The 27109-nt window shown below is 39.3% G+C and overlaps 1 protein-coding gene across 6 annotated transcripts in view; it reads right to left on the bottom strand.

The window, feature by feature from the left end:
* The window catches only part of kcnip4a (potassium voltage-gated channel interacting protein 4a), an 850536-nt gene that overhangs the window by 32712 nt on the left and 790715 nt on the right, over positions 1-27109 (bottom strand). For 5 of the 6 annotated variants that reach the window (XM_052032131.1, XM_052032162.1, XM_052032144.1 and 2 more), the window contains exon 2: positions 7256-7380. In XM_052032131.1, coding sequence (XP_051888091.1) covers positions 7256-7380 — 125 coding nt within the window. Of the gene's footprint in view, positions 1-7255; positions 7381-23428; positions 23535-27109 lie in introns of all 6 variants that reach the window. The other variant, XM_052032124.1, reaches the window with a different exon arrangement.

The raw sequence follows: 27109 nt of genomic DNA, 5'->3' as shown, positions 1-27109 counted from the left end.
GGTGAAAATGAGGCTGATCTGTAACAGGGGTAGAAATGAGTTCTGTTAGAACCAGTTAAGGAAGCATTATTCTGCTTTCATTAACCATTGCCTAATGTATCTGGGGCAGAACAATTTTAAGATGAGCTTCAGAGAGTTTGAGTTACAGGTAACTTTATCCAGTGTTTGTCTCCAAAGTCATTATAAAAACAAGCGAGCTGCAAAAATTCAGTTTTAATATATTTTTCAATTTCCTCAGAGGGACACTTTGGACCAAAACTAACTCTTAATGAATATTGTTCAAGGCTAGTTGCAGCTGCATTTTTGAGATAAGTAGGACATTCCCTGGTAGTAATGCATTTAAATGGTTTCATATCAGCATTCTCGGCAGCAGGCTCCTGGACCTGCAACGATTTGGAAATTAAATGAGAGGTGAGGCTAAAACCACAAGAAAATTCATGTAATTCAAAAAATAACATTGAAATTCCATTACTGATGATTTTAATGCATTATGCTGCTGTGATAATTGATGCAGATTAGTGGACATTTTGTTTGACTGCAAAACTCAGTTAAGTTTTGTAACCTTGATAACATATTGCAATTTGTTTACCTGGAGGCCCCAGTGCAGAAACTGTGGAGAGAGCCAGTATTGTTCCATGGTGGCTAACACAGAAATATTCCACACATGCTATTTGGCTCATTGTGTTTTTGCTGGCTCTATCAAAGAATAATGCATTCAATCCAGAGCTCAAGGGATATTCTATACCCACTCTTTCCCTCCAAGTTGTTATCTAATTGCCTTCCAAAAATCACCATACAGTCAGTTTCCTCACACCTTTCATCTACCATCTTCCAGAAAATATCAAGTTGCTTTCCCCCTGTAGTTCTTTTATCTTAAATTTGATCTATAAATTCCTAATCCCAGTGCCAATGGCAACAATCTCTCTTTGCCTACACTGTCAAAAGCTCTCTTGCAAGGCTAAATGCGGAAAGGGGTATAAATAGTCAAAGATGTTCATCCTGTTGAAAGAGTGAAATAAGAACTGGTGTTAATAAGGCATACCTCTTTGAATGTTTGATTTTAATAAAATATGTTGCTACTGATTGCTGATTACCATAATTTGAATTTCTCTGCTCATTTAACATTTAGACAATTGCAGTGGATTAATATATGGGTTTCTTGGACCCATTTTCCCTGATGGTATGGAGTCTACAGATTAACACATGTTTCAAGATAGTTCAGTGATCATTAGAAGCCTCATGGGAAGATGGAGGATATCTCCAGGAAAAGGGACACCCTAGACTCACAAGCTGGAATGGATGCTCCCTCCCAATCATCTCCCTACCTTGAGCAGAAGTTGGAGCTGCTTGCATGTCTTCACGTTCTCCTTCCGATCATCCTTTAGACCAGGTGGGACTACTAGAAAGATACCCCATGATAAGCCCTCCTTTTCTCCTGACATCTCTTGACATGTGTCCAATGTCAAACAAAAAAATCACATAAAGGTGGCATTAACCAATTTTGATCATGCTTATGGGAGAGCCAAAAGCATTTGTTCACAGTATATGGTCTTTTAAGTTCTAGATTTATGTAAATCCTAGCAATGTGTTTTTCTGGTGTCAATTTCTCCCAAGTGATGTCAACCACAGTGTCCATGATTCAACTTCAGTAAGATTTTCAACTATGTTGGTCTGAATCACAATGGGCATTGTTCATTCATAGAAGACCAAGCTTTTAATAATGATGAAGGCTCAAACTGAATGTTATTCAAAGGGTCAGACACATCGCTTCTGCAACCAGAAACAGGGTGCTGCATGACTCCATGCAAACAATTCGAGTAGACTGATACAAACTGGGATCCCAATCACTGCACCCCCAGGTGATTTCAAAAGATTACTCACAAAGTTAAGTGGGCAGAAATGCTGGAGGAAATCCTGTAAGCAGATAAGAGGCCTCATATTCACCAGATCAGAAATTAGTTAAAAACAGGGGAAAAACATTTGACAAAAGAAATGATACCATAAACCTTCTGCATCGCTTTACACAGCTCTGACTGCAGGAAGTATCCCTTAAAGAGTCACACTACAATGCAATCAGCACTCTAGGAAGTGTGGGCAAAGAATGAGTGCACACAACAATGATGGAAAGGAGGGGATTGGGGGTGGTGGCAGAGTCCCCCCAAGGAGCAAAATAGCCTGCACAGACTTCTGAAGAGTTGTCCTTGTGTAAAGTACACTTATGCCAGTAAGTTACCAAGGAGGTGTCGATAAAGGCAAGGGAATCCTCAGTGAACTCCTGCACATTTGGAAGAGTTGGCTCTGGTCAAATGCTCTTTCCTGCAGTGAATACAAAAACTGCATCATCAGAATTCCCTACTTTGCTGGATTGGTTTCTCTTTGATTCTGCAATGAAGCAGGAACAAAATAGTAAGATACTGGCATACATCAACAGAGGCAGGTGCAAGGATCTATAGGCAAGGTTTCTAAGATGGTGATGCTGATCTAAACTTTGAGACCAGTTTGTTTCTGAAAACCGCAAATACAAGCTCATGCTTAATCAAAGTCAGGGTCACCCTCACTCCCAAAGACCTTGCTTCAGAACCCTCGCAGCTTCTCTCAGCATAAGACAATTTGCTACTCACAGCTGCATTGCAGACTCAAAATAAAAGCTCAGTCAACAAAGTGGGGAACCTCCACTGTCTCAGGCAGCACAGTGGCTCAGCTAGTAGAGCTGTTGCCTTACAGTTCCAATGACCCAGGTTCAATCCTGAAATCCAGTGCTGTCTGCATGGAGCCGGCACATTCTCCCTGTGACTGCGTCTGTTTACTTCAGGTGCTCTGGTTTCCTCCCACACCTCAAGGTTGTGCAGGTTGGTACATTAATTGGCTGCTGTAAATTGTCCCGAGCGTGTAGGCGAGTGGTGGAATTTAGGGAAGTTTCTAGCAATGTAGGGAGAATAAAATGGAATTAGTGTAAGTGGGTGCCTGATGGTTAGTGCAGCCTCAGTGGGCCAAGGGATCTGCTTCTGTGTTGTATGTCTCTATGACTCTTCAATTTTTGGTGACTGTGGCTTTCATGTTCACATGTGGAAGGGGCATTTGTTTGCATTGTAAAATACCCCAAAGCACAGTATTCACAGAAGGCACTGCCATTGCAGACAGCTCCCTGACAACCTCTTGCCGTAAGTGTTGTTTGCACATGGAAGTTTCCTCCTGCATTTCCCTTTTGGAACTACAGTTTCCCCTGCACCTCCAGGAGGATTCTGCTACCACTCCACCCATCATTCTTGCATCCTAAAACAGTCAAGCTACAAGAGGGAGCCTTTAGCACTATTTTGCAGGTGGTGTTTTATGTTTTTTTTAACCCATTTAAGAATAGCATTCAGGATATTACTAATGCAGATGTAACAGTGGAAAAATGGCACACACACATTTCTAGGCCACTCCGTTTAAGCAAAAAGTCCTCAGACAATTATACATTATCAAGACTTTACCACTGCTCTATCAAAGAGTTTCAAAACATCTGCCTATATGTTGCAAGAGTTCCTTTCAAACTTTTAGTGGGTGGCAATTGAGAAAGTTGATGTCCTTAAATAGCATTCAAGGTTCTCTAGTTGGTCGTAGTTAGGATTTAGCTTCAGGTCAAAAGAATTTCACCAAAATACATTTGAACACAAGAATATGAGAAATAGAAGTAGCAGACCAGTGCTCCTCATGCTTTCTCCCTCATTCAGCAAGATCATGGCTGAGTTTTTACCTCATCACCAGTTTTCAGCACTGATCCTATATTCTTAGTTTCCTTTAAAATCCAAAAACCTACAAATCTTTTTCTCGAATTTGCTCAGCAACTGAGTCTCCACAGCACCCATGGCAAATTAATTCCATGTACCGTCCATTAATCTCTCCATTAAACTCCATTACCCTCCTTGAACCCTCTATTAAGCACTAACTAGCTTTGGTGCTCATCCTGAAGGCCACAGCCAGCATAAACTTTAACACCTTTACCAAGAGGGTATTTTGCACCAGATAGGGTCTAAACTGGTGCTTGTGCTAAAGATTCCATTTTGACCACCTCGGAGGCTCCTTGCATCTGAAGAAGCCATCAAAAATAGTCAGCTATATTGCTTTAATGAACCATGAGCCACAGATTGGAAGTACAAAGGCTGATCTGAGGGTAGAAAATTGAGCCTGTTCCTATACATCACATCTTACTTCATTTTAGTTAGTTCAGTGATTGATATATGCAGGTAAACAAACTATTTTTGTTGCGTACAAAAGAACAATACACACTGGAAATTACTGTTGGCAATAATAGCACATAAATGCACAATGTGATTGTATAACATTCCCCTGTTGGCTTTTTAATGGAGAGATTAAGCAGTTTATTTTATGTAGGTTAATGCTTCCATTAAAGTAATGGATATGGGAATGTCAAATAAACCTTTTATGTATTCTTTTCCTAGATACCAACAATTGTTTCTGGCCTTGTATTTTGATGTTTAAATCAGAAAGTGTCTGACTGCACAGTAGGCTGACTGACACATCTAAAAGGAAAGGGCAAGGCTAATGGTCGGGTGTGGACCTTCATCAGAGCTTTGTTTTAAGGTTTGTTTTGATACAGAGTCACTCAACATAAAAAATGGAAACAGCTGAATCTTGGCGGAAAAAATAATAGTATGTTAATGATGAAAGTCATGATTAATGTGTAAATTGGCTGGCAAATTGAGGGAATTAAAAATACATCATGAGTTGTGAATCTCCAGAATTTGTTGGTGGAACATTAGAACATAGTAGGGATAGACCAGATGGTACCTCAAGCCTACTCCACAATTCAATAATGTATTGGCTGATCCAATTCTGGACTCAACACTATTTTTCTACTTAGAACCCCCACCACCCCACCGCTCATACCTTGGACCACCTTGTTGTTCAAATGTCTATCTTATGCCACTCCACCATTTGCTTCACATAGAACACCTTCCCATTATATTTAAAGGTTTGTTGTATCTACACATGACTTAACTGTTAAATTCTCCACAGATGTTCAGGTTAGCAATGCAGAGCAGCATTAATTGTTTTGGTATATTAATTGTTGAAGCAATTGTTGAAGCTGGCCATGATTGCAAACAGTTTAAAGTGCTCAATCACATTCCTGAATATAAGCAATTATTACAGAAATTAAAGGAAAAGATTTTTGTTTAAATTCTTTCTTTTCCCTTTATTCTATTTTTCACCCTACCTTTATCCAATCTTTCTATTCTCTTTTATTTATCCAAGTGCACTTGATTTTACCCTCATTCCCTATGTTCCCATCTCAGTCTATATAGTAAATCTTATAGTAAATCTTATGAATTAACTATGATCCCAGCTGCTATGTTACACACATTGTGTGATTATCATCCTGAACTTCCAGCAAGTTAAAGTGTAAACATGTTACAGCGGTGCAGAAAACAAGTCTAATTAAATGCACACAGCTCAGCATGATATATCTCAATATTTCTTTAAAAAAATAATATTGGTATAGCACCAATGGAGTATAGAACAAGCACAAATAATAGCAGCACGTAGTTTTGTGGATATTGAATGTTCTTCCAGGTATGTTTATTATAGGTGTCTTTTGACAGTTTTCAGTTCAGAAATTATTATGGTGCATTTGGGATTAGATTCACAATGAAATAACTTACTGTAGATACAGTATCATTTTATTAATGCTTATAATTTATGTTATCTTAAAGTATCAGTAATCTTTTTAGGAGAAGTTTCCTTAGTTGGAAGATAGAATTACAGAAAGCTCAAAGTGCCAGAAAATGCACCATATAGAATGTCAAAACTCTAAATATTTTGGAGGAACAAATCTGGCAAATAAATCTAGGGCTTCCAGCACACATACTCCTTTATGTATTTCCTAAATCTACCATTTTTTCATACTTTAATTCAGTGAATGTTTTATTTCTTAAGTATATCTACAGGTAAGCAATCTTCTCAGTCTGGCTTCTTGGTCTTTGGTTGTTAATGCTAAACACTTGCTGGCAGTGCTCACCTCAGCATATTCAGCTTCGTAGACATCAATGAAACATGAAGGGCTGGTAGTACTGCAGTCAATATTCTCACATTTTAATTCTAGTGGGCATTTTCTCCTCAATCTTCTTTATATGCCCTCAGGACTACATTCTGGGCCATATTTTTAAATCCATTTTGATCATTTTTCTTGGTGGACGAGTATGTTGCCATACAATAGAGCCATAGATTCAATCAACATGTAAACAGGGCCCTTTGGCCCACTGAGTCCACACTGATAACCAACCACTCATTTGCACTATGCCTAAACTAATCCCATTTCATTCTTTCCTTATTTCCATCAATTCCCCCTGGATTCTACCAGTCACCTATACACTATGGGTAATTTACAGTGGATATTATCCCACCAACTTGCATGTCTTTGGGATGTGGGAGGAAGACATAGTACCCAAAGGAAACTTACTTAATCACAGGAAGAATGTGCAAACTCTATACAGACAGCATTGGAGTTCAGAATTGAACCTTGATCACTGGAGCTGTGAGGCAGCAGTTCTACTACTGTTCCACTATGCCACTTTAGGATTCACAGAGTTTAGGTAAATAATGTTACTACTTGAGTTCAGATAAATCTTTGTTGAATCAGGAATTTGAGTGCAAAACTTAATTCAAAAGGTTTGAAATATAATGCTCAATGGTCAGCAGAGAAACAGCTTTCCAAGGATTAAGAGATTCACTGTATATTGAAGACAGATTCATCTTGTCATTGAGAAATAACATATATTGAGAGCACTAATCCACCATTCCCTTTTTAACACTGTTTCAGAGTGGGAGAAAATGATAATGAGCTTAAATTGAGGATAAAATTAAGACCCTGCGCATCATACTGAAGTGCCCAAATCAAATGCTTATCCAAAAGTGAATCAAGCCTCACAATGTGGTACCATAATGAAACATGGTTTCTGCCATGCAAAGTTGTGGCCTTAAGTTTTTCCATTCTCAGAAGCTATTTAATATTTGAATATGATTAAAATACATCCACCACAGAAAGAGAAATCATTGTTTTGAAAATGAGCTCATGGTCAAGAGAAAGACTTTGACATGGAGTACCCAGTGTCCTATTCTTAATTTAAGGATCAAGAAATAAATCCATTATCGATCTCATCCAAAATCACACAAGCAAACTTTCTAACTGAAATCTCAAGGGAATTAGCTTCAGGTATTATTCTGAATTTAATTTCCAGTTACTGTATTTACTTACATTTTTAAAACCCCTATAGAGGATCTGAAGTTCTTTTTTTGTGAATTTAGTTTGTGCCTCAAGCTGCTCCAGCCCCTCGGGACGATGGCAGACGGTAGCCATTTCCAACTCATCCTCAACACTGTCTGTAAGCAAAAGAAAAACATATCAATTGAAGGAAGAGTTGCATTTTGAAAAGGCTAGGGTCACATTGGCTACAATATGGCTCATGGGATTGGGTTACACCAAATCATTACAGGTAAGTACACCCAAGGCACATAACCTAATTGTGAAGAGGACAACTTGTTTGATCGATGTCTCTCCCTATTCCCAGGCTGTAACCTCCAAGAAGGACAGGAGAAGCAATATTTTGGATTCATCATCATTAACAAGTCTCCTCCGAGTATCAAACAATGCAAAATTGAACATGTGTCACTGTTCCCAAATCTGGAAATATCCTGGAATTTCCAACCAAATGCCATTGTGTAATAATGTCACCAGAAGGATGGCCAAGTTCACAGAGAGCCACTATTACCTCTTCACTGTGACTAGGGTTGGGCAATACATGACAATGAAAAAATCTGCAGACGCTGGAAATCTGAAATAAAACACAACATGCTTAAAACACTTAGTAGGTTGAAAAGCATTGATGGAAAGAGAAACAGAGTTAATGTTTCAAAAGACCTCTGTTTCTCTTTCCACAGATGATTCCTGACCTGCTGTTTCCAGCATTTTGTGTTTTATTGGGGCAACATATGAGGTTGTACTATCATACTTTACACTCTGGGTTTTGACAAAAAACTGGTGAGGGCAGAAGCAATTGTAGCTGGATCCACCTGGATTGTCAAGAGAAAGGCAAAGTAAGAGTACCGATAAAAAGCTTAGTACTGCTGGATTTGCATCCCCACATTTCTGAACAATGAGGACAATCCTCAAACTTTTTTCAGGACCTTCAGTGTGGCAGCTTTTTCCGTTCTCGAACCAAGACATATTGACTCAGGCTGAGGAAATTTATGGAAAATGACTGCATGTCCACTTGACATAATCAGAACCCATAAGTATCCTGCTCAATTTTCCATTCTTCAAAATCAGTAAAGTTCTTTGATTAGTTCACAGACTTTCCCATCCAATTTCCCTCTAAGGGATTTGATGTAAACAGGTCCAGAAATGCCTTCAAACCTTTGAACTCTGAACCACATGGGATGCTAATCTTGTTGTCACAGTTTACCGTGGAATTAATATTTGCAATCAACCACTGTCATAAAATTAGTCAGCAAAGCCAGAAAAATGATTAATGTAAGAAATGGTAATTAAAGAGTCCCAGTAGCAAAGGTTGCAGGCAGGGAAATCCACAGAGTTTGTCCCAACTAACATTTGGCCTCCAATCAACTCAGCTTGATCAGTTATTTATCTCATTGTTGTTTGTGGAACCTTGCTGTGTGCAAATTACCTGCTGTTACCCTGCATTACAGTGACTCAATTTCAAAATGTATCTTATTAGCAGTGAAGTCTTTAAAGAGTCATAAAAGCAGCAAAACAAAGACACTGTTCACCCTTTCAGGAGGATGGAAAAAAAATCTGTGGCACCATTTTTGAAGAGCAGGGGCGATATCACCAGTGTCTTGATTAATATTTCTCCCAAGTTAACATCCCAAAAATGCTTATCTGGTCATTCTCACAAAATAATTTGTAAGAGCTAGTTTTTTTTAACTGCCTGCGGCATTTCCTATATAACAATAGTGAGTACACTTTAAAAGTACTTCAGTTGCTATGAAGTGCTTTGGAATTAAGTGAAAGTCTCTACATAAATGCAATCTTCCTTTCTTAGTGAAGCTGTATTGAAGTCCTTTCTACTTAGTGCTGAACCTCATTATTAATGAATATTGCAATGTTCTTGTTTTCCTTTTACTTTTATTACTTTACTCCTGAAAACTTGGTGGCCAAGATTATTAAGCCTCCATCCCTGGCTTTGTCTGAGCAATACATTTGATAATACAATCACATCATTTTCCCAAGTGACAATCTGTACCTGAAATTCACCAAAATTATTTGTTACAAATGGATGGATGCAAAATTTAATACCTCTTTTGTCACTTTTGATTTTTTTTCTGAATTTAGTTGTAAGATTTTTTTGAATATTTCTCATTTCCATCTTTACCATTTAAATCTAATTTCTGCACCTTTGAGCTAACTCCTAGTTCCCTCCCAGCCACATGGCAACTTGTTTCATTTGGAGCTCCATATACAAGCAAACTGCCTTGGAGGGCTGAAAGCACTTGCATTTCCAGGGAAATATTAAGGGAAAGCTCAAGGCCCAATTTTGGCAAACCACTGGGCCTCAATTTTGTGCCTTAAAGCATGCAAAATCAATTTGTGGAAAGACATGTTTAAGAATCTAATTTTGCACACATAGTACATACAGAGTGGATATTGGCTGCTGGAATGGCAGTATCTGGCATGGTACCAATGAGGAACCAAAAATATTTTTGTTGTTAGTCTTTATCTGCATATTTTCAACTGGCAGCCGAGAGTTAACAAGCCCTTGTTGTAAATCATTGACCTGGGGAAGTTGGTACTTAGAGGAAGGGACTTGGGACTTTATTTTATGGACCAGTTACATTTGTCCCTTGAAGGATGGTTGATTTGTTAACTCTACAGTGAGGTCCATTAGATTAAGTGTTCAGGTTGTATGACACACCCAGATAAACGCCAAATTGTGTCTGTTGCACCCTGACTTCCCACTTTATGGCTTGTGAGTTTATAAAAATTCTGTGTCAGTCTACAGTCTCAGTTTTAAGTGTGATGGATGATGACAATTGCCTTAGGAATGTAGAGAGTTGACACTTAATGAAATATCACAGGTTATGGAGATGCACATGGGCAGAGTGAAGCTTTAAGAAACTGCCTGTAATCTCTACGTCATAACAGCTTCTTAGTGAAAAATAGCCACATACTTGAAAAGTAAAACAGCATAAAATAACTGCAAAAAATATACAAACAGTATTATCAGCAAGTTCAAATCTATCAGGGCACTTGAAGACCTCAGATGAAATGATGGATGGGATCAGCTTTCAGTACCTGTTATTATATGGGTGCTGATTGAATGACTTGTATCTATGATATTGATTCTATGTAAAATATAATGGCCTAGTTTTGTAGACAGTGACAAAGTGACGGTGGTTACTGCTGACTTCAAGGGAAGTGCTGACAAAAACGTAATGAATCCTTGGGCTTAACATTTCCCCTTCTCAACATCATTTGCTGTCAAATATCAGTTTTTGGTGTCTCTGGTGGTGTCATCAAGCAGATTGGGCAGCCAGTCACATTGCAGAAATATTTTTGCGCACAATGTTAAGGATCTCAATCAGAAAGCTGATTATATTTACTGTGAGGGACACGCAAGTTGCTCAGTTTGTCTCGGGACCACTGTACAATGATGCACTTTTATGAGGAGATTTGTGCAGTGAAGGCGAATGGGGACCAAAGCATGTTTTGATGTCACTAGTGCAAAATTCACTTATGCATGGGCTACTCAAGAAAAGGTCTTCACAAGAAAAGTGAGGGGTGCTTCTGTGCCTCTTAAAGGGTCCCGTCTTGCTTGGTACAATCAATATCCCTCTTGCAGGTAGGATACATTTTACTTGCACCTGCTTCCACCCATTCCATCACTGTATTAGTTCTTCAGATCCACTGGATCTTGGTCCATTTGCATTCCAGTCATGAACATCATGATCACCCTTCCTCACCTCTACCACTACTGCAACAAGACCCTCAAAGTCTCATTTACCGACCAAGGGTCTGACCTTCCCCACACATAACGGCCACACAAAACCCCATCACCTTCTCCCCTTCCCCTCCTCCACCCCCCAACTCCCCACAACTTCCATAGACTACAGTCTATGAACTATGTGATTTCCAGAACTGAGCTAATGGAGGAAAGGCCTTTGCCCTATTGTGTCTGCTTATAGGACACGTCTCCTGGACCTTGTGCGTAATAGAATGTTGTGGGAAGCCGATGCACAAGACCTGCTCTGGATCCCTTAACTGTGTCACTTAACTCATCTTTTGAGGTGTGGAATAATTTCTAGGCCACTCTAATTTCTAATTAGTTTATTTTAAATATGTTATAAAGAGCAAGGTAAATATTATGACACAGCATGAAATTAGAGCAGGAACACCACAAACAAAAAATGTAAAACTGATGGAATTTTCAAATAATCATCTGAGGGTATGAGACATCACAGACAGGGCCAGGGAAGTTCTTAAGCAGTAATTATAGGCAGGTGCCCTGTAATAAATTTACAGTTCACTTAAGCAGGTGCACTATCCGGATGGTTCAATAATTCACAAATAGTGCAGGTTTGGGTCATTTCACTGGTTCTGCTGAGTATGTTGGAGATTACAGCACCCTGAGGAGGAGCAGAGAATCACTCACCCCAACTTCCGAGCTTTTGCAATTGACCACGCAAGTTATTGACCAATTTCCTCCATTATAATAGTGAGTGCTGACAGTCTAACCATTATTTTTATCACGAATTCCTGGCCATTATAAATGCCCAAACTGGCACTCCAGCACTCCAGCCACACCAATGAGCCAAGAATACAACATGCAATGGTCGTAAGGCAATGTTATTAATTCTCCAGTGTTTTATGTTCCACCATGTGAAACAACCCAATAGATGTGTTTAATCCTACCAGCATTGTTAGCAGACTGGAATACTTAAGCAGTGATATCAAGGTATTGCAGGATACGACGTGTCATTTCAATTAGAAATTCTTCTGTTTGTTGGGCAGCATGGTGGCGCAGCAGTTACAATTGCTGCTGCACAGCACAACCTGGGTTTTAACCTGACCTCTGGTGCTGTCTGCGTGGAGTTGTACATTCCGTCTGTGACCTCGTGGGTTTCCCTCAGATGCTCCAGTTTATTCTCACAACTGCAAAAATGTGCTGCTAGATTAATAGGCCACTGTAACTTGCCCCACGTAACAGGTGGGTAGCAAGAAAATTAGAGGAGAGTTAATAGGCATGTGAGGGAGAACAAGTTACAGGGAGATAAGTGGGAGAATGGGACCAATGGTATTGCCATCAGAACCAATATAGATGTGGTAGGTCAAATGACTTCCTTCTGTGTCATAGAAAAATTTGAGAAGTATCATTTTTTAAGTGTGCCAAATTGCTCTCTGCTCCATTAGTGAATTTCAGTGTCATTGTTAGCATTGTGGTGAAGGTTAGGTTTTACTGATGTTATGCAGCAGCACAATGGTTATGTTACTGGCTCGCATTCTGTCCCACTGAGAGACAAAGCTGTAATCCCACCATGACAGTGAGAGAATTTAAGTTTAACTGATTAAACAAAACTGGAATTTTTTTTTTAGAAAGGACTAACTATGAAACTTCTGGATTGTCATTAAAACCTGTATGGGTTGTTAGTGTATTTCAGGGGAGGAGAACACCATCATTACTGGGTCTGGCCTATATTTCACTCAAGATCAACCCCCCACCCCCCCCCACCCCCCCAACCAATGTCACTGACTCCTAGTCTCTTAGTTGCCTCTTCAGTTCTGGTGAAATTAGGGATGGATACAGGTATCACCCGTGACCTCCAAATTCCATGAACAAATAAAGAAAACATTCAAAGAATGAAAGAAAAAGATGAAATTGTTATTTCAACATCAACAGGATCAGGAAGGGCATAAATCTGATGTTCAGCTGCAAGGCCAGGAAACAAGGCAGGACCTCAGCCCAGTCCCTGCGATTGAAGTCTTTGAACTCGGTTTGATGGCTTGACTGGCCTTCCCTTGGTCATAGCACAGTTGCAATGGAACACAAGGGCATCCAAGGAGGATCAGAATATTTCAAAGTTTAAATTGTGAAACTGGGCACTCAAATGATAGCCCTGCCATCAATTCAATTCTGTTTTGCGAGGTTAGAATTTTAATCCCTCCTACCCTTCAAAACCTTCAGCGTCTCCGAACACCATCGACATAGGTGCAACCTCAAACTCACTATTATCTGACTTCAAGTAACAGGAAATACATCACATGGCATTTTCCTCATTATTTGTGATTTGTCTTAATTGGGTGCATACATTATATATCTGTAATTACCTGGAAAATGACAAAGTTTTGGAGATGAATGGGATACCAGTACTTAAGTTTTATCAGAATAACAACCAGCTTCTGGATGCAAGAGGTATGTAGCAATGGTAACGAGGAATGACAAAATACTTCCTTTGCCTTGAACTAAGGAGCAAAGAAACTACAAAGAACTATCAATAGTAATTTCACTCAGTTGTCTATTCTGAGTTTACCAGAGGAACTATTTGCATTGCTTAATCAACTAAATTCAGCTGGAAATAAAGAAAGGAATATACACTACCTGGATGCCTAGAGGAGCAGCAATTGGAATCGACTTCAAAGGAATATGACCTCAAGTCAAAATGCTGCTATTTCTGAAGAGTTTCCAAGTCATAATCCTAGCCTGAAAATATTGTGGCCTCAAGTTCCACAGCAGCAATTATCAGGTCCAGATTCTGTATCAATAATTTAGAAACTGTCCAAAAACTTCTTATTGTAGCTCTTCATAACATTCTGTATCTCAGAGGCTTATGTTGGTTACATTCCTGTGTTGACATTTCCAATTTTAGATTTCTGCATCTGCACTATCGATTCAAACTTTGTGTGGCAATTTCTAACATAATGATTTTATAATACTGAAAAAAATAAACTGGAAATTGCTGATGTCTGACAATGTTTTAACACGCACACTGATAATAGCAATGCAAGTTCCATATAACTGGATTTGTATTATTTCAGAAATTTGTTGAAATGATGGCATTCTCCAAGGCCCAGTGGACTACAGGAGTCCATCTACCTGGTTTGCAAGTTTCAACAATAGGCACCAAGGAGCAGTGGTATTCTGCTCAACTCCACTTCAATAGAATTTCTGGCCTTGACCATTCTCCGCATCTGGTATGTAATCCATGTTTCATTTTGATCAGAGTATTCTTTGTTCACACCATTAAAACATTTTCTGCAGTCTTGGGAGTTTGTTCACTTGACAGCTTTTCCACAAGGCACTTTCATATTCCCCAACTTTGATCATTTCAGTTGTAAAACCATTCCTTTTCAGCATCTCATCACTGAGCAATTGAAGTGCTGAATGAACAAAATTTAGCCTGCCCCTTATCTTTTTCTCCCACATCATTTAATTTTGCAAAGGTTATGACAGATCCACAGACCTTTGATTGCTTGAGTGTCATTTATATACTTATTACATTCATTCCCTTATTTTAGTGCAAAGGAGGCACTGTTTCCTCTGAATGAGAAGGTTGTACCTACAAACTCTTTCCTCCAACTTTCATTCTCTCTGCCTCTTTCAGATGAATACACTTCTTCAAATGTGTAGATTCCAAGGCAATACTTACAATAGACCTTCAGCTGCTGCAGTCAATTTGTCACTTGTGCTCTTTCAGGAAGGGAAAAATCAATAAGTTTACCTCAATATATCTTTTGATATTAATGGCCTTACTTTCAAAATGATTTGGAGATCACCTCCAGTGTGAAAGAGAGAAAAGCACAACTGTAGGACTGATTAACTTTTACTGATGTAACATGGGAAATCACTGCACATGCTCAGATGGCACAATCCAAACTTGCATCACAATTCCAGGCAAAACCATCAATTCCAATCCCGGGCTTTTTGCAGAGGATGAGGTTCTCAGGTGAAAATTTTACTGAAGGCAGTAAAAGCCTCAAAAGACAATTTAATCGATAAATTTAAATGGTAAAACCTGAAAGGTTTTGGATTCATTTTCATTCTGGTCATTAAAAAGTTCAGGACTATTTGAAAAAGACAAAAAAAATAAGCATTTTGAACAAAGTGGGAACCTGTTAAATTGTTTTATTTCTAAATTAGGCATAGATGGTATATGGGTATCATATATTTCCCTTCCCTGATTGCCCTTGAGATTCCAGTAGTGAGCTGCCTTTTTGAATCATTTGCAGGGCTGCTATTGAAGGCATTCCACAGTGTTACAGGATTTAGATCCAAAAACAATGACTGCTCTTGAAGGAGGGTCCTGAACCGAAACATTAACTGCCTGCTTTTCTCCATGGATGCTGCCTGGCCTGCTGAGTTCCTCCAGCATCATTGTGTTTTTCATCTAGATTCCTGCATCTGCAATCCTTTATTTCTCTAGTATTACTGCTCTTGTACTGTCAGAAGCTTTCCTTGCCTCTAGGGGTCATTTCTGATGATCAGGGAGATTTAGAAATAGTTGAAAAAAGATTAAAATATCTTTTAAAAAATGCAATAAGTAAATTTTACAAATATGAAGTCTTATTTCCTCTGATAAAAATTAATGTTGAAGATCTATTTAAAAAAAAATTTCTGTTAATTCTATCTTTCTTATGGAGTCATAGAGTCTTATAGCATGGAAACAGGCCCAATTGGTGCATGCCATTCAAGATTCCCATCTGAGCTAGTCCCATTTTCCTGCGTTTGGCCCATATGCCTCTAAACCTTTCCTATTCATGTACCTGTCCAAGTTGCTTTCTTCTGTGATATTTATTTCAATTTAGTGCATGATTCAAATCTAATTTAATTTCTGTTTTATACTTTATACTCTACATGTCTCAGTGAGGATTCTTCAATCTGATTGTTTGAAGAAACTTCCCCACATGATCAATTGCCAGTTTAGAACAAGCCTCATCAGCAAGGCAAACAGGCTGTACTGCTGACCAATAGTTGTGTTTCAGGTTCTCTTATTTACTAATTATGAGAGAAATAAAGTCTTCTGGTTTGAAACCTGCAATGATTTGATAACATTGTGCGCAAAGACAAAGGCTGAATGCTTGTCACAATTTAATTCTTTTGACCTCATCTCCATAATTGTGACGAGAGGTGAAAAACATTCAGATCTGTAGTTATATCCATTAACTGTTAAGGAAATTGTTACCAAGGATGGTGAATTGCATCTATCTTAAGATTGTTACCAAGGATCTATCTTAAGATTGTTACCAAGGATGGTGAATTGCATCTCATCTTTGCACGCTCCATCCATCTTTGCTCTATTTGACACTGAGGTCCCAAAACTGGCATTGGTTTAGTAGGATTAGAATCTGGTGCAGATTGAACTCTGGATCCCAGCAAATTCCCCCCCCCCCCCCATTTTAAAAATGGTCAAAACGAGGTTTAACTTATCTATTTGTTGTTTCTTGTGGGTAGTTCAGGGGCAGAATTCATGCCTGGGAGAGTTGGGTTCAATTCCTGGCCTTGCAGTATCCTGCCCAATTTCACTCTTTCTTTGGTTTGTAAACCTGGCTAGCTCAATTGGTAGAGCATGAGACTCTTAATCTCAGGGTCATCTGTTGGGTGGTTAGCGCTGCTGCCTCATAGCTCCGGTGTCCCCAGTTCAGTCCCGACAACAGGCGCTGTCTGTGCGGACATTGCACATTCTCCCCTTGGCCTTGTGGGTGGGTGAGCTCTGGTGCTCCGGTTTCCTCCCACATCCCAAAGATGTGCTGTTTGGGAGGTTAATTAGTTCCTATAAATTTCCCTTGGAGTAGGTGCATAGCAGGACAATCAAGGGGAAGGGAGGAACTGATGGCGGCGCATGAGGTAAAATAGAGCAGGTGTTAGTGGGTGCTTGATGATTGGTGTAGACGTGGTGAGCCTGTTTCTGCACTGTGTGACTCAGGAATGACTTCCGGTTAAATAAGTAAACTGTACATCAGCTTCTTCATAATGTAGATTTGCTAACTGCAACTTGTATCTGCAAAATAAATGCAACAGATGGAGAATTTTGCCATTTTCACATCTCAGTCCCATTTAAGTATTGAATTTATCATTAATCTATGGAATACCTTTGCAAGAAGCTGAAAGCAGGATTGTAAACAGAACTAACCAGTTCAATAACCAGGCACTGAATCTGCAATTGAGTAATGCCACTTGGATAAGTGGGAGAATTAGGATATTGGTTATATTATAAAGTGTGCTTTATTGTGTGACTTAAAAGCATTAGAATAGCATTAAATTATGATTTATTATTCTATAATTTCTACCTGTATTGAAGAAAATGTAATAACGTCTGTCTGGCATTTTAAACACAACAGACCTCCTGGACATCTTCTGAGATTTATTTTCCTTCCCTCAAAAACTGAGATTAAATTTTGATCTAGTGGAAAAAGGCTTCCATCAATCAAATGGAACCCTGTTGGGGAAAAATGTGATGGCAAAGGTAGATTTTTTGCAAACTTTCTAGAACCTCCTAATGTTTGGATTCTTCAGACATGGAAATAAATCAATTGAAATTCAACTATTTTTCCCAAAGGTAAAATAGAACATTTGCAAACACAGAATGGAAACAAAATAAAAGGCCTGGGAGCTCATTTCTTCTACATACTGCATTCTATTATCTAATTATCAGTTGGGCACAAATGGCAGTTCTTCACTCACATGACGTGGGTTCAATTTCCACCCCATGAATGCACACATACCCGAAGAGAAAACTTCAATTTAATTTTGAATAAGTTCCACGTCGTCAGAGAGTTGCTTTACAACTGCATCCTAGTTACCCTTCCCATTATGTAAAATGGCCATTAAAAGCACCTTGAGCCAAGTTAAAGTCGTGGGCATTTTCCTGTTGAATTGGTCAACATTCTTTCCTCAATCAAAACCACGATTTGTATAGGTCAATAGAATTCAATGACCACTCACATTAATTACAGCTTCTCCTTATTTGGGACATTCCTAGGTCATGTGGTAAGAATTATAAAAATGCATACCTCTTCACTCTTTCATCGACCATCTCCAACCTCCTCAGATAAAATTTTACAAAGGTTCCATTTCTCTGTGCTCTTCAAATGAAATTTAAATTATGCATTTAATTTTGACCAATCACCTTCCTTTAAATTGACACTTTCAACATTCTTCGTAGAATCATAGAACAGTATAGAGCAATACAGGCCCTTCGGCCCACAGTGTTGTGCCAACCTTTAAACCTTGCTTGAGACTATTTAACCCCTTCCTCCCACATATCCCTCTATTTTAAATTCCTCCATATGCCTATCTAGCAATCTCTTGAATTTGTCCAATGTACCTGCCTCCACCACCATCCCAGGCAGCGCATTCCATGTCCCAACCACTCTCTGGGTAAAAAACCTTCCCCTGACATCTCCCTTGAACTTCCCCCCCATTACCTTAAAGCCATGTCCTCTCGTATTGAGCATTGGTGCCCTGGGAAAGAGGCGCTGGCTGTCAACTCTATCTATTCCCCTTAATATTTTGTATACCTCTATCATGTCTCCTCTCATCCTCCTTCTCTCCAAAGAGTAAAGCCCTAACTCCCTTAGTCTCTCCTCATAATCCATACTCTCTAAACCAGGCAGCATCCTGGTAAATCTCCTCTGCACCCTTTCCAATGCTTCCACATCCTTCCTATAATGGGGTGACCAGAACTGGACACATTACTCTAAGTGTGGTCTAACCAGAGTTTTATAGAGCTGCATCATTACCTCGCTGCTCTTAAACTTGATCCCATGACACATGATAGTTAACGTCCCATAAGCTTTCTTAACTACCCTATCCACCTGTGAGGCAACTTTCAGGGATCTGTGGATATGAACCCCCAGATCCCTCTGCTCCTCCACACTACCCAAATCCTGCCATTAACTTTTTACTCCACCCTGGAGTTTGTCCTTCCAAAGTGTACCACCTCACACTTCTCCGGATTGAACTCCATCTGCCACTTCTCAGCCCAGCTTTGCATCCTATCAATGTTATTATTCTTGCTACTCACTAACTTCAATCCTTTCCAGTTTTATAAGTATTCATGATAAAGTGAGCATTGCTCTTTTCAAAGTGCAGCAGTTGATGCCTCAGTTGTAAGAGAAATGCTAGTGGCAATGAAGTACAAGGGTTTATGTAGTAGTATAGAAATTCTGGTGTATCCTGAGGGATGTGGCCTGAGGTGACAGGCAATTTCCACCTAAAACCCTGAGGCCGAATGGGTGGACCAGGAATTCTCAGCTACAACTCTGGGAGTTCCTTCACCAGGAGGACTGCAGTGGTTCAAGAAGGTGGCTCACCACCACTTCTGAAAGGCAACTGGGCATGAAAACTGAATCCCGGCCTAGCTAGCAATGCACAAATCCCCAAAAATGCATAAGTAAAAAGAAAGGATGTAGGATTCTTTGAATGAATATCACTGCCCAGATTTTACTCTTCGTGAAGGCAGGTACATGTACATGAGCCCAAACCCTGGGATTCCCAGGTAAGCCTAACACAATGAAGGACGGTGGCTTTTGGCGATGGACAGAGAAGATATGTTTCTGGTTCTTACCGCAGTAGGAGATATTTGCTATTTGAGCAGAGGGTGTGAACAGATAGCTTTTTGAAAATATATTCAGCTTTTATGCATTTATTCCGACTCTGGCTTAGGGTGGTGCCTATAAAAGGCATCAGTACACTTTGAAAACTGCAATGCTTTCAAAAAATGGTTGTTTCAGGAATGCATAAGTAGCAGATTTTTTATTATATTTTCTTCCTTCTCTTTCACATTGAATATAATTTCATTTAAGGTCCATGGTTTCAGGAGACAGGCTGGCCGTTGACTCCTGGGACCCTTTGTTATGCAGCGAGGCTTGTGATTTCCCTAACCACCATCCTTCCCATTCACCACCCTCAACAACCATAATATGCTCCTTGCTAGAATAGAATGCTGGCAATCGTCATGCCAGATTGGACCAGTACCAGGGACAGGAGGCAACTGGAGAATGGCAATCCAGTTGGATGGGTATCAGGGACGAGGGACCAATCCAGTCGGGTCAGGGGCCCTGGGAATCAGCAGCCCAGACAGGTTGGGAATGAGGGAATTTGGGGCTGGCCTTGCTCAGGGAATGTTGTCATCCCACATGTCTATACCATCAAAATCACACTGGGGTGCAAGGAAGACCTATGCCAAGATGTACACGGTTATATTTCTAAAATGATGTAAAACCAATCAGAAGTAAACACACTTCACTCTGGGACAAAATATTTATTTCCAGTTCATGATGCTGCCATAAAAAACAAGTCATGTAATCTAATTTCCAGACAAGATGCCTAAAATGTGGAATAATCAGCTTACATTTTTTGTTCTAGCTGCTTGTAAGGATACTGCTGTATTATTGCCTGAAGAAATACACCTCACAGCTGTGTGACAGAAAAAAATCTGCTATTTTCTGAAAATTTAAATAAAGTATTCAGCTGCAGTTACAAATGACTGAATATACTGAATACAAAAATGTTGAAACCTTAAGTATTCCAAAGAGAATGAAAGAAAAGTTATCAATATGAAATACAATTTGAAGGTCCAATTACAGGGGATGAGAGATCAGCTATTTTTGAACTTGGGATCCATATTGATAATTATGAAGCCACTGTGAAAATGAAGCTTCCTGTGCAAACCTCTCCATTGCACAAGGGAGCACAGGTGCACACATGCAATCCAATTTCAAATACGCAATTAGTAGATTGTAACAGGAGGTTGAAGTTATTCAAATAGGTTCTGAGATCAATTTGAGACATGTTCTGGGCATCCTGGGAATTATTTCTATCCCACCGACCCCTCCCATCCCACCTGGATAGAGGAGAATGGTCAGGGCTTGGGTTTAGGATGGTAGAGTGCCTGTGCCACATCGTAAATGAGTTCTTGTTCCCTAGCAAAGGAAGTCTTCCCACCCCAAGGTATCAGTTCTAATTTAAACAGTGATTACTTACTGGTAATGCCAATTTAACTGTAGTCTGGTTAAGAGCCAGACTGTTTCATGCACAGCAAAAGATGACATGCTGGTCGCAGAAAGCTGAGTTCTTTAAATACATTTTTTTACAGTTTCTTGATGGACCTGAAGAACAGGAGTCTTTCCTGGCCCCACTGGGACATCCAAGACTTACCAACCATCCTCACACACCCAAGCTGGTTGTGAACTTTGTCAATTACTCCTCCTCCCCCATCCCTGTCTCCCATCAACTCTCATTTGAAGTGGATGGTTACCTTGGCAGCCTGAACCCCTGCCAATTTTCCGTCCCACCTGCCAGTGTTGATGTTAACCCTGCCAGCTTCTGCCTGGATGGGCCATTATTGAGGCTGTGAAAAGAGGTAAAATCTTCTGGTTCTCGCATTAGTTTGGGGAGGAGGAAAGTGATGAGATGGAGTTGAATCACTTCTTGCCTTGATCCTTCGACACTCAATTTCCACAAATTAAAATTGGGGATCCTGGTTGGGCCTCACACACTGCTAGCCTGAAATTGGGACACAACCAATTTTTTTAGTACCAGCTGCATATCTATTCAACCTAAATTAATCATCAGGGATGAAGTACAGCACTCATTGCTTCTGACAGAAACAAAATTCATATCTACCATCAAACTGATCAGAAATAAGCATGCGCTCCACCAGCTAGAAGCAATCAAGGGTACCTTCATTCTAAACTGCAAGATATTCATCTCCAAACATTAAATAGTAAAATTATTTGTCCAGAATTCTGTAAGGAAGTGATGAAGACACAGCAAAAGCCAGAGTATTATGTAAATTGGGTGTGATGGTGAAAACAGCAGTTAGATATTCTTCAGACAGAGAAATCATTTCTTTCTGTGTATTTGTAATACTTTGGAAATGAATCTGTCACCTTGTTTTCCATTTGAATAAAGCATTGATTCAACCACTATTATCTCACTGAGTTTATATCCAGTTCGATATTCACCCACAGTGATCAGAGAGGGTTCACGAATATGTTCTCCAGCAAATGTTCAGTTTTTCTCCTTTGATTTCATGTAACTAAGCATTCAAGTAATGCAAAGAATAAACCACAGCTGACTATGCAAACCTGAGAGAAGAGTCAGCAGAAATAAACTGAAAGGGACAGCTGTGTCACTGAAAAAGTGTTTGGCCTAACACCATGTTACTGCCTTTAATTTGCATAATGATACAGAAGGAAAATATAGAATAAAGGAATGCTGTTCAATTTTCATTATAAATTGTTGAGCCTATTCAAAGATAAAAGGTCAGTTAAATGAATGGGGTAGAACTTATTTTTCTGTTGCATGTGCTAATGCATAATATAATAACCTATGTCTATTTGACAAGTGGAAAATTAATAGTTTCCATCTGTTATTGTGGTCAGAAAATGCATTTGCTTTCTCTCTGCTTTGTGGTCCTGTGAAGATGTCCAATTTATCTTGGTCCAGTGAACTTTAGCAATCCATGGCAGCCCAGAGAACTTGTCCAATCCCAAGTGTTTCAGTAACCTTGTCAATCACTGGTGATCCTATGAAGTTGTCAATCCTGGCAATCCTGTGAACGTGTCCAATCCCTGACAATCTGATGAACCTGGCCAATTCCTGGTGGGCTATTCAGCTTGTCCATTCCCTGAGCTTATCTATCATACAGAACAGTGAGCAAATTTACATGCCCATATTTTAACCAAGCTATTGGTTGAGTGTGAAGTCATTTGGTGGAGAAGATATATTCATTAAATATCCACAAAGAATTGTCAAACAATCTCTAACTTGGGATTAAAAATATTGGTTGAACAAGGTCACAGAACTCCTTCAAAATACAAAGGAAAATAAAAAGCACTGAGGATGGACAAGGTAAAAGAAGTGGACAGAATCCCATTTGGATGAAAGACCATTGACCTAAACTGTTGACTCTGTTTCTCTGTCCACATATCCTGATCTGTGGAGTGTTTTAGGCATTTTAGGGTTTTGTTTAAGAGCATAGGACTGCCTGGAGTTGAATAAGTACATTAAGAGAGTCAGAACACAATGGCCTTTTCTGGTTGCAGCAACAGATTGAAGGTATTCATTTTCACCCGTCACAAAGGGGTAAGACTCTGGGGATGGAGGCAGATTCTGACACAACCTTCAAACCCCTGAGGTTGGGGACAGTATGCATCACAATACCTTTGCAGCAGGGTGGGGATGTAGGTGAATGAATCTCTTTTGACTTCTAGATTGGATAAACCCAAACCACACTCTTGCAAGGTGAGAATACTGTTTTTGTTTCCATCAATACCTAAATATGATGAAAGGTGATAACTGAGAAAGCACAACCTCAAATCTATATTACTTAATACTGAAATGTTAAACATTAGGAATAACCAAGATTAATAAAGCATTCATAAACAGCATCATAAGAACAAAAAAAGAACTTGCTTTGAACATTGGTAGATGGCTTTTTGGCAACAGAACAGGGGAAGAGCTTCCTGAGACGCTCTTTTATGCTGCGCCTGGTACCATTCTGTGTGTAGATGAAACCTAGAAGATACATCATCAGCATTTGTTAATTCTGGGTTCCAAAAATAACACTGTGCATGCTTCATGCAGTGTGGCATTGTCACTGAATTGAAGTTATTAGCATGCAACAAGCAGAAATTATTTTAGATTGAGGGTGCCAGTTTTGGAGAGCAGGATGCCTTCAAATCTTTTAAACCTACTTGCAAGAGCACAAAATCTTTGAGGCTCAACAGTTTTAATTTATGCTTTTTATTGATTTATGTATTAAATACACACTTGGAAAAACCACACCAAAAAGTCTGAAAATAACAGAGCTCATAGAAAAGCAGATCAATTTTTATTTCCTTTTGAGGTAATGTGTGTTTGGCTATCAGACTTCATCAGACAGAAAGACAAAAAAAGTCCTGAAGCCTCCCTGGAGCTTGCTTTATAACATAAAATATAACAAATTCTGAAATGTTATTTAGCAACATCAAAGTGTAATAGAGCATGGCTAACTTAATAATTAAAGATTTGTATTACATGTGAACAGAGACAAAGTAATTTGAAAGTTGAGAACATCATAATGATTTTGGGACAATTCAGTTTGTGATTCTTATTCTACATTATATTGCCAATTGTAAAATTGTGCTCAAAATTATAATATCCAGTATTGCAGTAAATATTTTCTTAATCAGCATGTATTTATTATTACAGTCTCTCCTTGTCAAGTACATCAATATGTAACAGCAAGGAAAAATATTTTCCATCACATTCTTATGCTATGTTTTATAAGAATTAAATAATAATCGGGGACTATATTTGCATTTTTAAAATATTTGATTATATTGGAAAACTATGTTCTGTTTTAGATTGTAACAGAAGGAAGTTTCAAAGGAGTAAGTTTTAGATTCACATTTGAAAAATGTCAGAGTGAGTGGTCCTGATATTTGTGGGGAGGAGGAGAGGAAACAGCTTAATGGGTCACAGTGGATGAAAAGCACAGAAATGCTGGTAACCAGAAGGTCCTGCTGAACATCATGGCCCCTTTAATTTTTCCTCTCTATTTCCCAGCCTGCAGCTAGGCAGATTGAGAGGCAGCCTGTTGCTGGGTCAGAATGGCCAGTAAAACAGGCTGCATTTATTGGGGGGGGGGGGGGGGGGTGGGCAGTGGGCAGAAGGAAATGCAGGGCAGAGACCAGCAAGGCTGGGGAAGAAATTGCACAAATCAAGAGGTTTGTTGGACTGTGGAAGATGCTGGGGTTAGGGAGGGAATGTGGAGATTTGAGTAAAGTGGTTTAACGTGAGGCAGAAAAGCTGATTGTTGTGTGGCAGAGAGAGAAGGAACAAGAGCAAAGCTGCAAAAGTACTTAGCTGTCAGCTCTGGCCATTATCACTTCCCTCCAGTTAGATTTGTCAATGAAAACTACAAGAGAGTCAGGGGCATGGGGAGAACAGGAAAGCAGCAGTGCCATGATTGGATCAGTCATGATCTGATTGAATGGCATAGAACATCTGAGGGGCCGGATGGCTTCCTTCTGTTCCTATTTCTTATTTCCTTCTTATGTTCTTTGTTGAAAAGTTAGATCTGAAAGGCTGTTAAGATTTGAGGCAGGTAACCCCATCAAATATAGTTAAATTAAATTTATGCCAATGTAGAGCACATTGGTCACCCACTTATCTACCTACTTATTTTAAACTGGTACAGGGCATGTTTGAGGTGGGTTAGGGTTAACCTTTAGATACTTCAACTCATTTGCACTCACCCACCTATCTCACAGGTTTAAATTTTCCAAGATTTCATTTTACCAGGAGAAAAATTGGATATGGTCAGATATTTGGGAATGTTAAATTATGGTCTCATCATTTTCGGTGCTCCAACTCACATGATTTGAAACATAAAAGGTAATGCACAGGCATATATGTGATCCATCTTCCTTAGGAATCCATATGCAGTACACATTTTCCAGATTGACAAAGCACTGCCCTTTGGGCTCTGCACCAGTACTTTTGCCTTCCAGGTCTCTACTGCAGTTTTTAAAATAATATTAAAATATCACTCAGCCCAGCCACCAATCAGTGCCTGCACATAGTAACATGAACCTTTCACTTTGTAATAGATAAACATCAGCATTTTATCAATTTACTGAATCATTATAGGTTAGTTTCAACTCCTTGCTACAATAAAACTGTACTTTTCATGAAGTGGCATAAGTAAGAGACAACATTTCATTGCTGTGGAATTACAATGTTACTATGTCCATAGTAAGATATCATCTATTTATTTATTTCTTCACTGCACTTGGTTGAGGCTAACTTACAATGATGAACTATCTTGGAGAATAGTTACAACTCCTTAATTCTTTTCATTGTTGCTTAGATCCTATGTCACCACAATAACACAATAAGACAAGGGAGCTTTGATGTTTATAATAAATTTTTGTACAGCATTATGCAAATTTTTAATCAGTGGCACCCTAGAAAGTAACTTGAACTAAATTATAGGTCTCCTGTCATCAGAAGCAAGAGATTTTTGGGCATGCTTTTCCTGGAATATTCACGAGTAACTTGTATTTTAAAAGGCACACAGTGGGAAAGTGCACAAAATGGTATTGTGTGCTTTAAACCTTTCATTTGATTTAATGTTCATTATTCCCAGCACTGAACAGCATTGCTTATGCTGGGGTAACGTTCCACAGAGATTGTCACCTTCAAAGAGAAATACTGTGGACTTGCTTACATTTAATGAATTTCTGAACTGAAGGATGAGATTATCGGTTTAAGGATAGCCTATCAGTGACAAAGCCCAAAGCCATGTTTGGACTGCAGAAAATTCAATTTACGATTTACATTTATATAGCATCTTTCATGATGTCAAATGTCTACAGGATCCTCACAACCAACAAAGTACACAACAGAATTGCAGCTGGGTAGGGGTAGGGAACTTTCATCCAATCATCCTAGTCTGCTTTCTTCCACTAAGATAATAAGTGGGAAGAGGAGGGGAGAAAGGTAGGGGATAAGGGAAGAGGAAAATGCAAGGAGAAGAGTAGGGAAATGGGGAAGGGTGAAAGAGGAAGGGGAAGGTGAAAAGGTAAGGATAGAAATACTCTTCCATCTTCATAACAGCTTCAAATTCCAGTAGTGAATTGACTCTTGAATTTACCAAGTGATGGCTCTGGCAACTATGGAAAGTGTTGTATCCTGTTGTAAGGCACTTTTCACATCAGTGCTTTTGAGATATTGTCATTTTTCTTGAATTATCCACCGTAGCTGACAGGAGTCTCAACTGTATCTGTTTCACTTTCCACATTTCTGCTCTCACCCACTCTTTTCTCACTTAGAAAAAGGATAGGGCTCCCCTTGTCCTCACCTTCCATCCAACCAACGTCAGCATCCAAAGGATCATCCTTTGTAATTTCCACCACCTTTTGTGGGATGCCACTTCCAGACACATCTTTCCTTCTCCCCTTTCAGCATTCTGAAGGGACATCCACATTTTCCTGGTTCATTCTTCATCTCTATCAATTTTTTTTATTATTAAATCTGATACTCTCCTTCATATGTCACCTTTCCACGCAATGGCAAGAGTCGCAAAACCTACACATTTACCTCTT

Source organism: Pristis pectinata, chromosome 2 (assembly GCF_009764475.1).
Source record: "Pristis pectinata isolate sPriPec2 chromosome 2, sPriPec2.1.pri, whole genome shotgun sequence".
NCBI lineage: Eukaryota > Metazoa > Chordata > Chondrichthyes > Rhinopristiformes > Pristidae > Pristis > Pristis pectinata.
The sequence above is the reverse complement of the archived record's forward strand: the minus strand, read 5'-3'. Positions and strand labels throughout refer to the sequence as shown.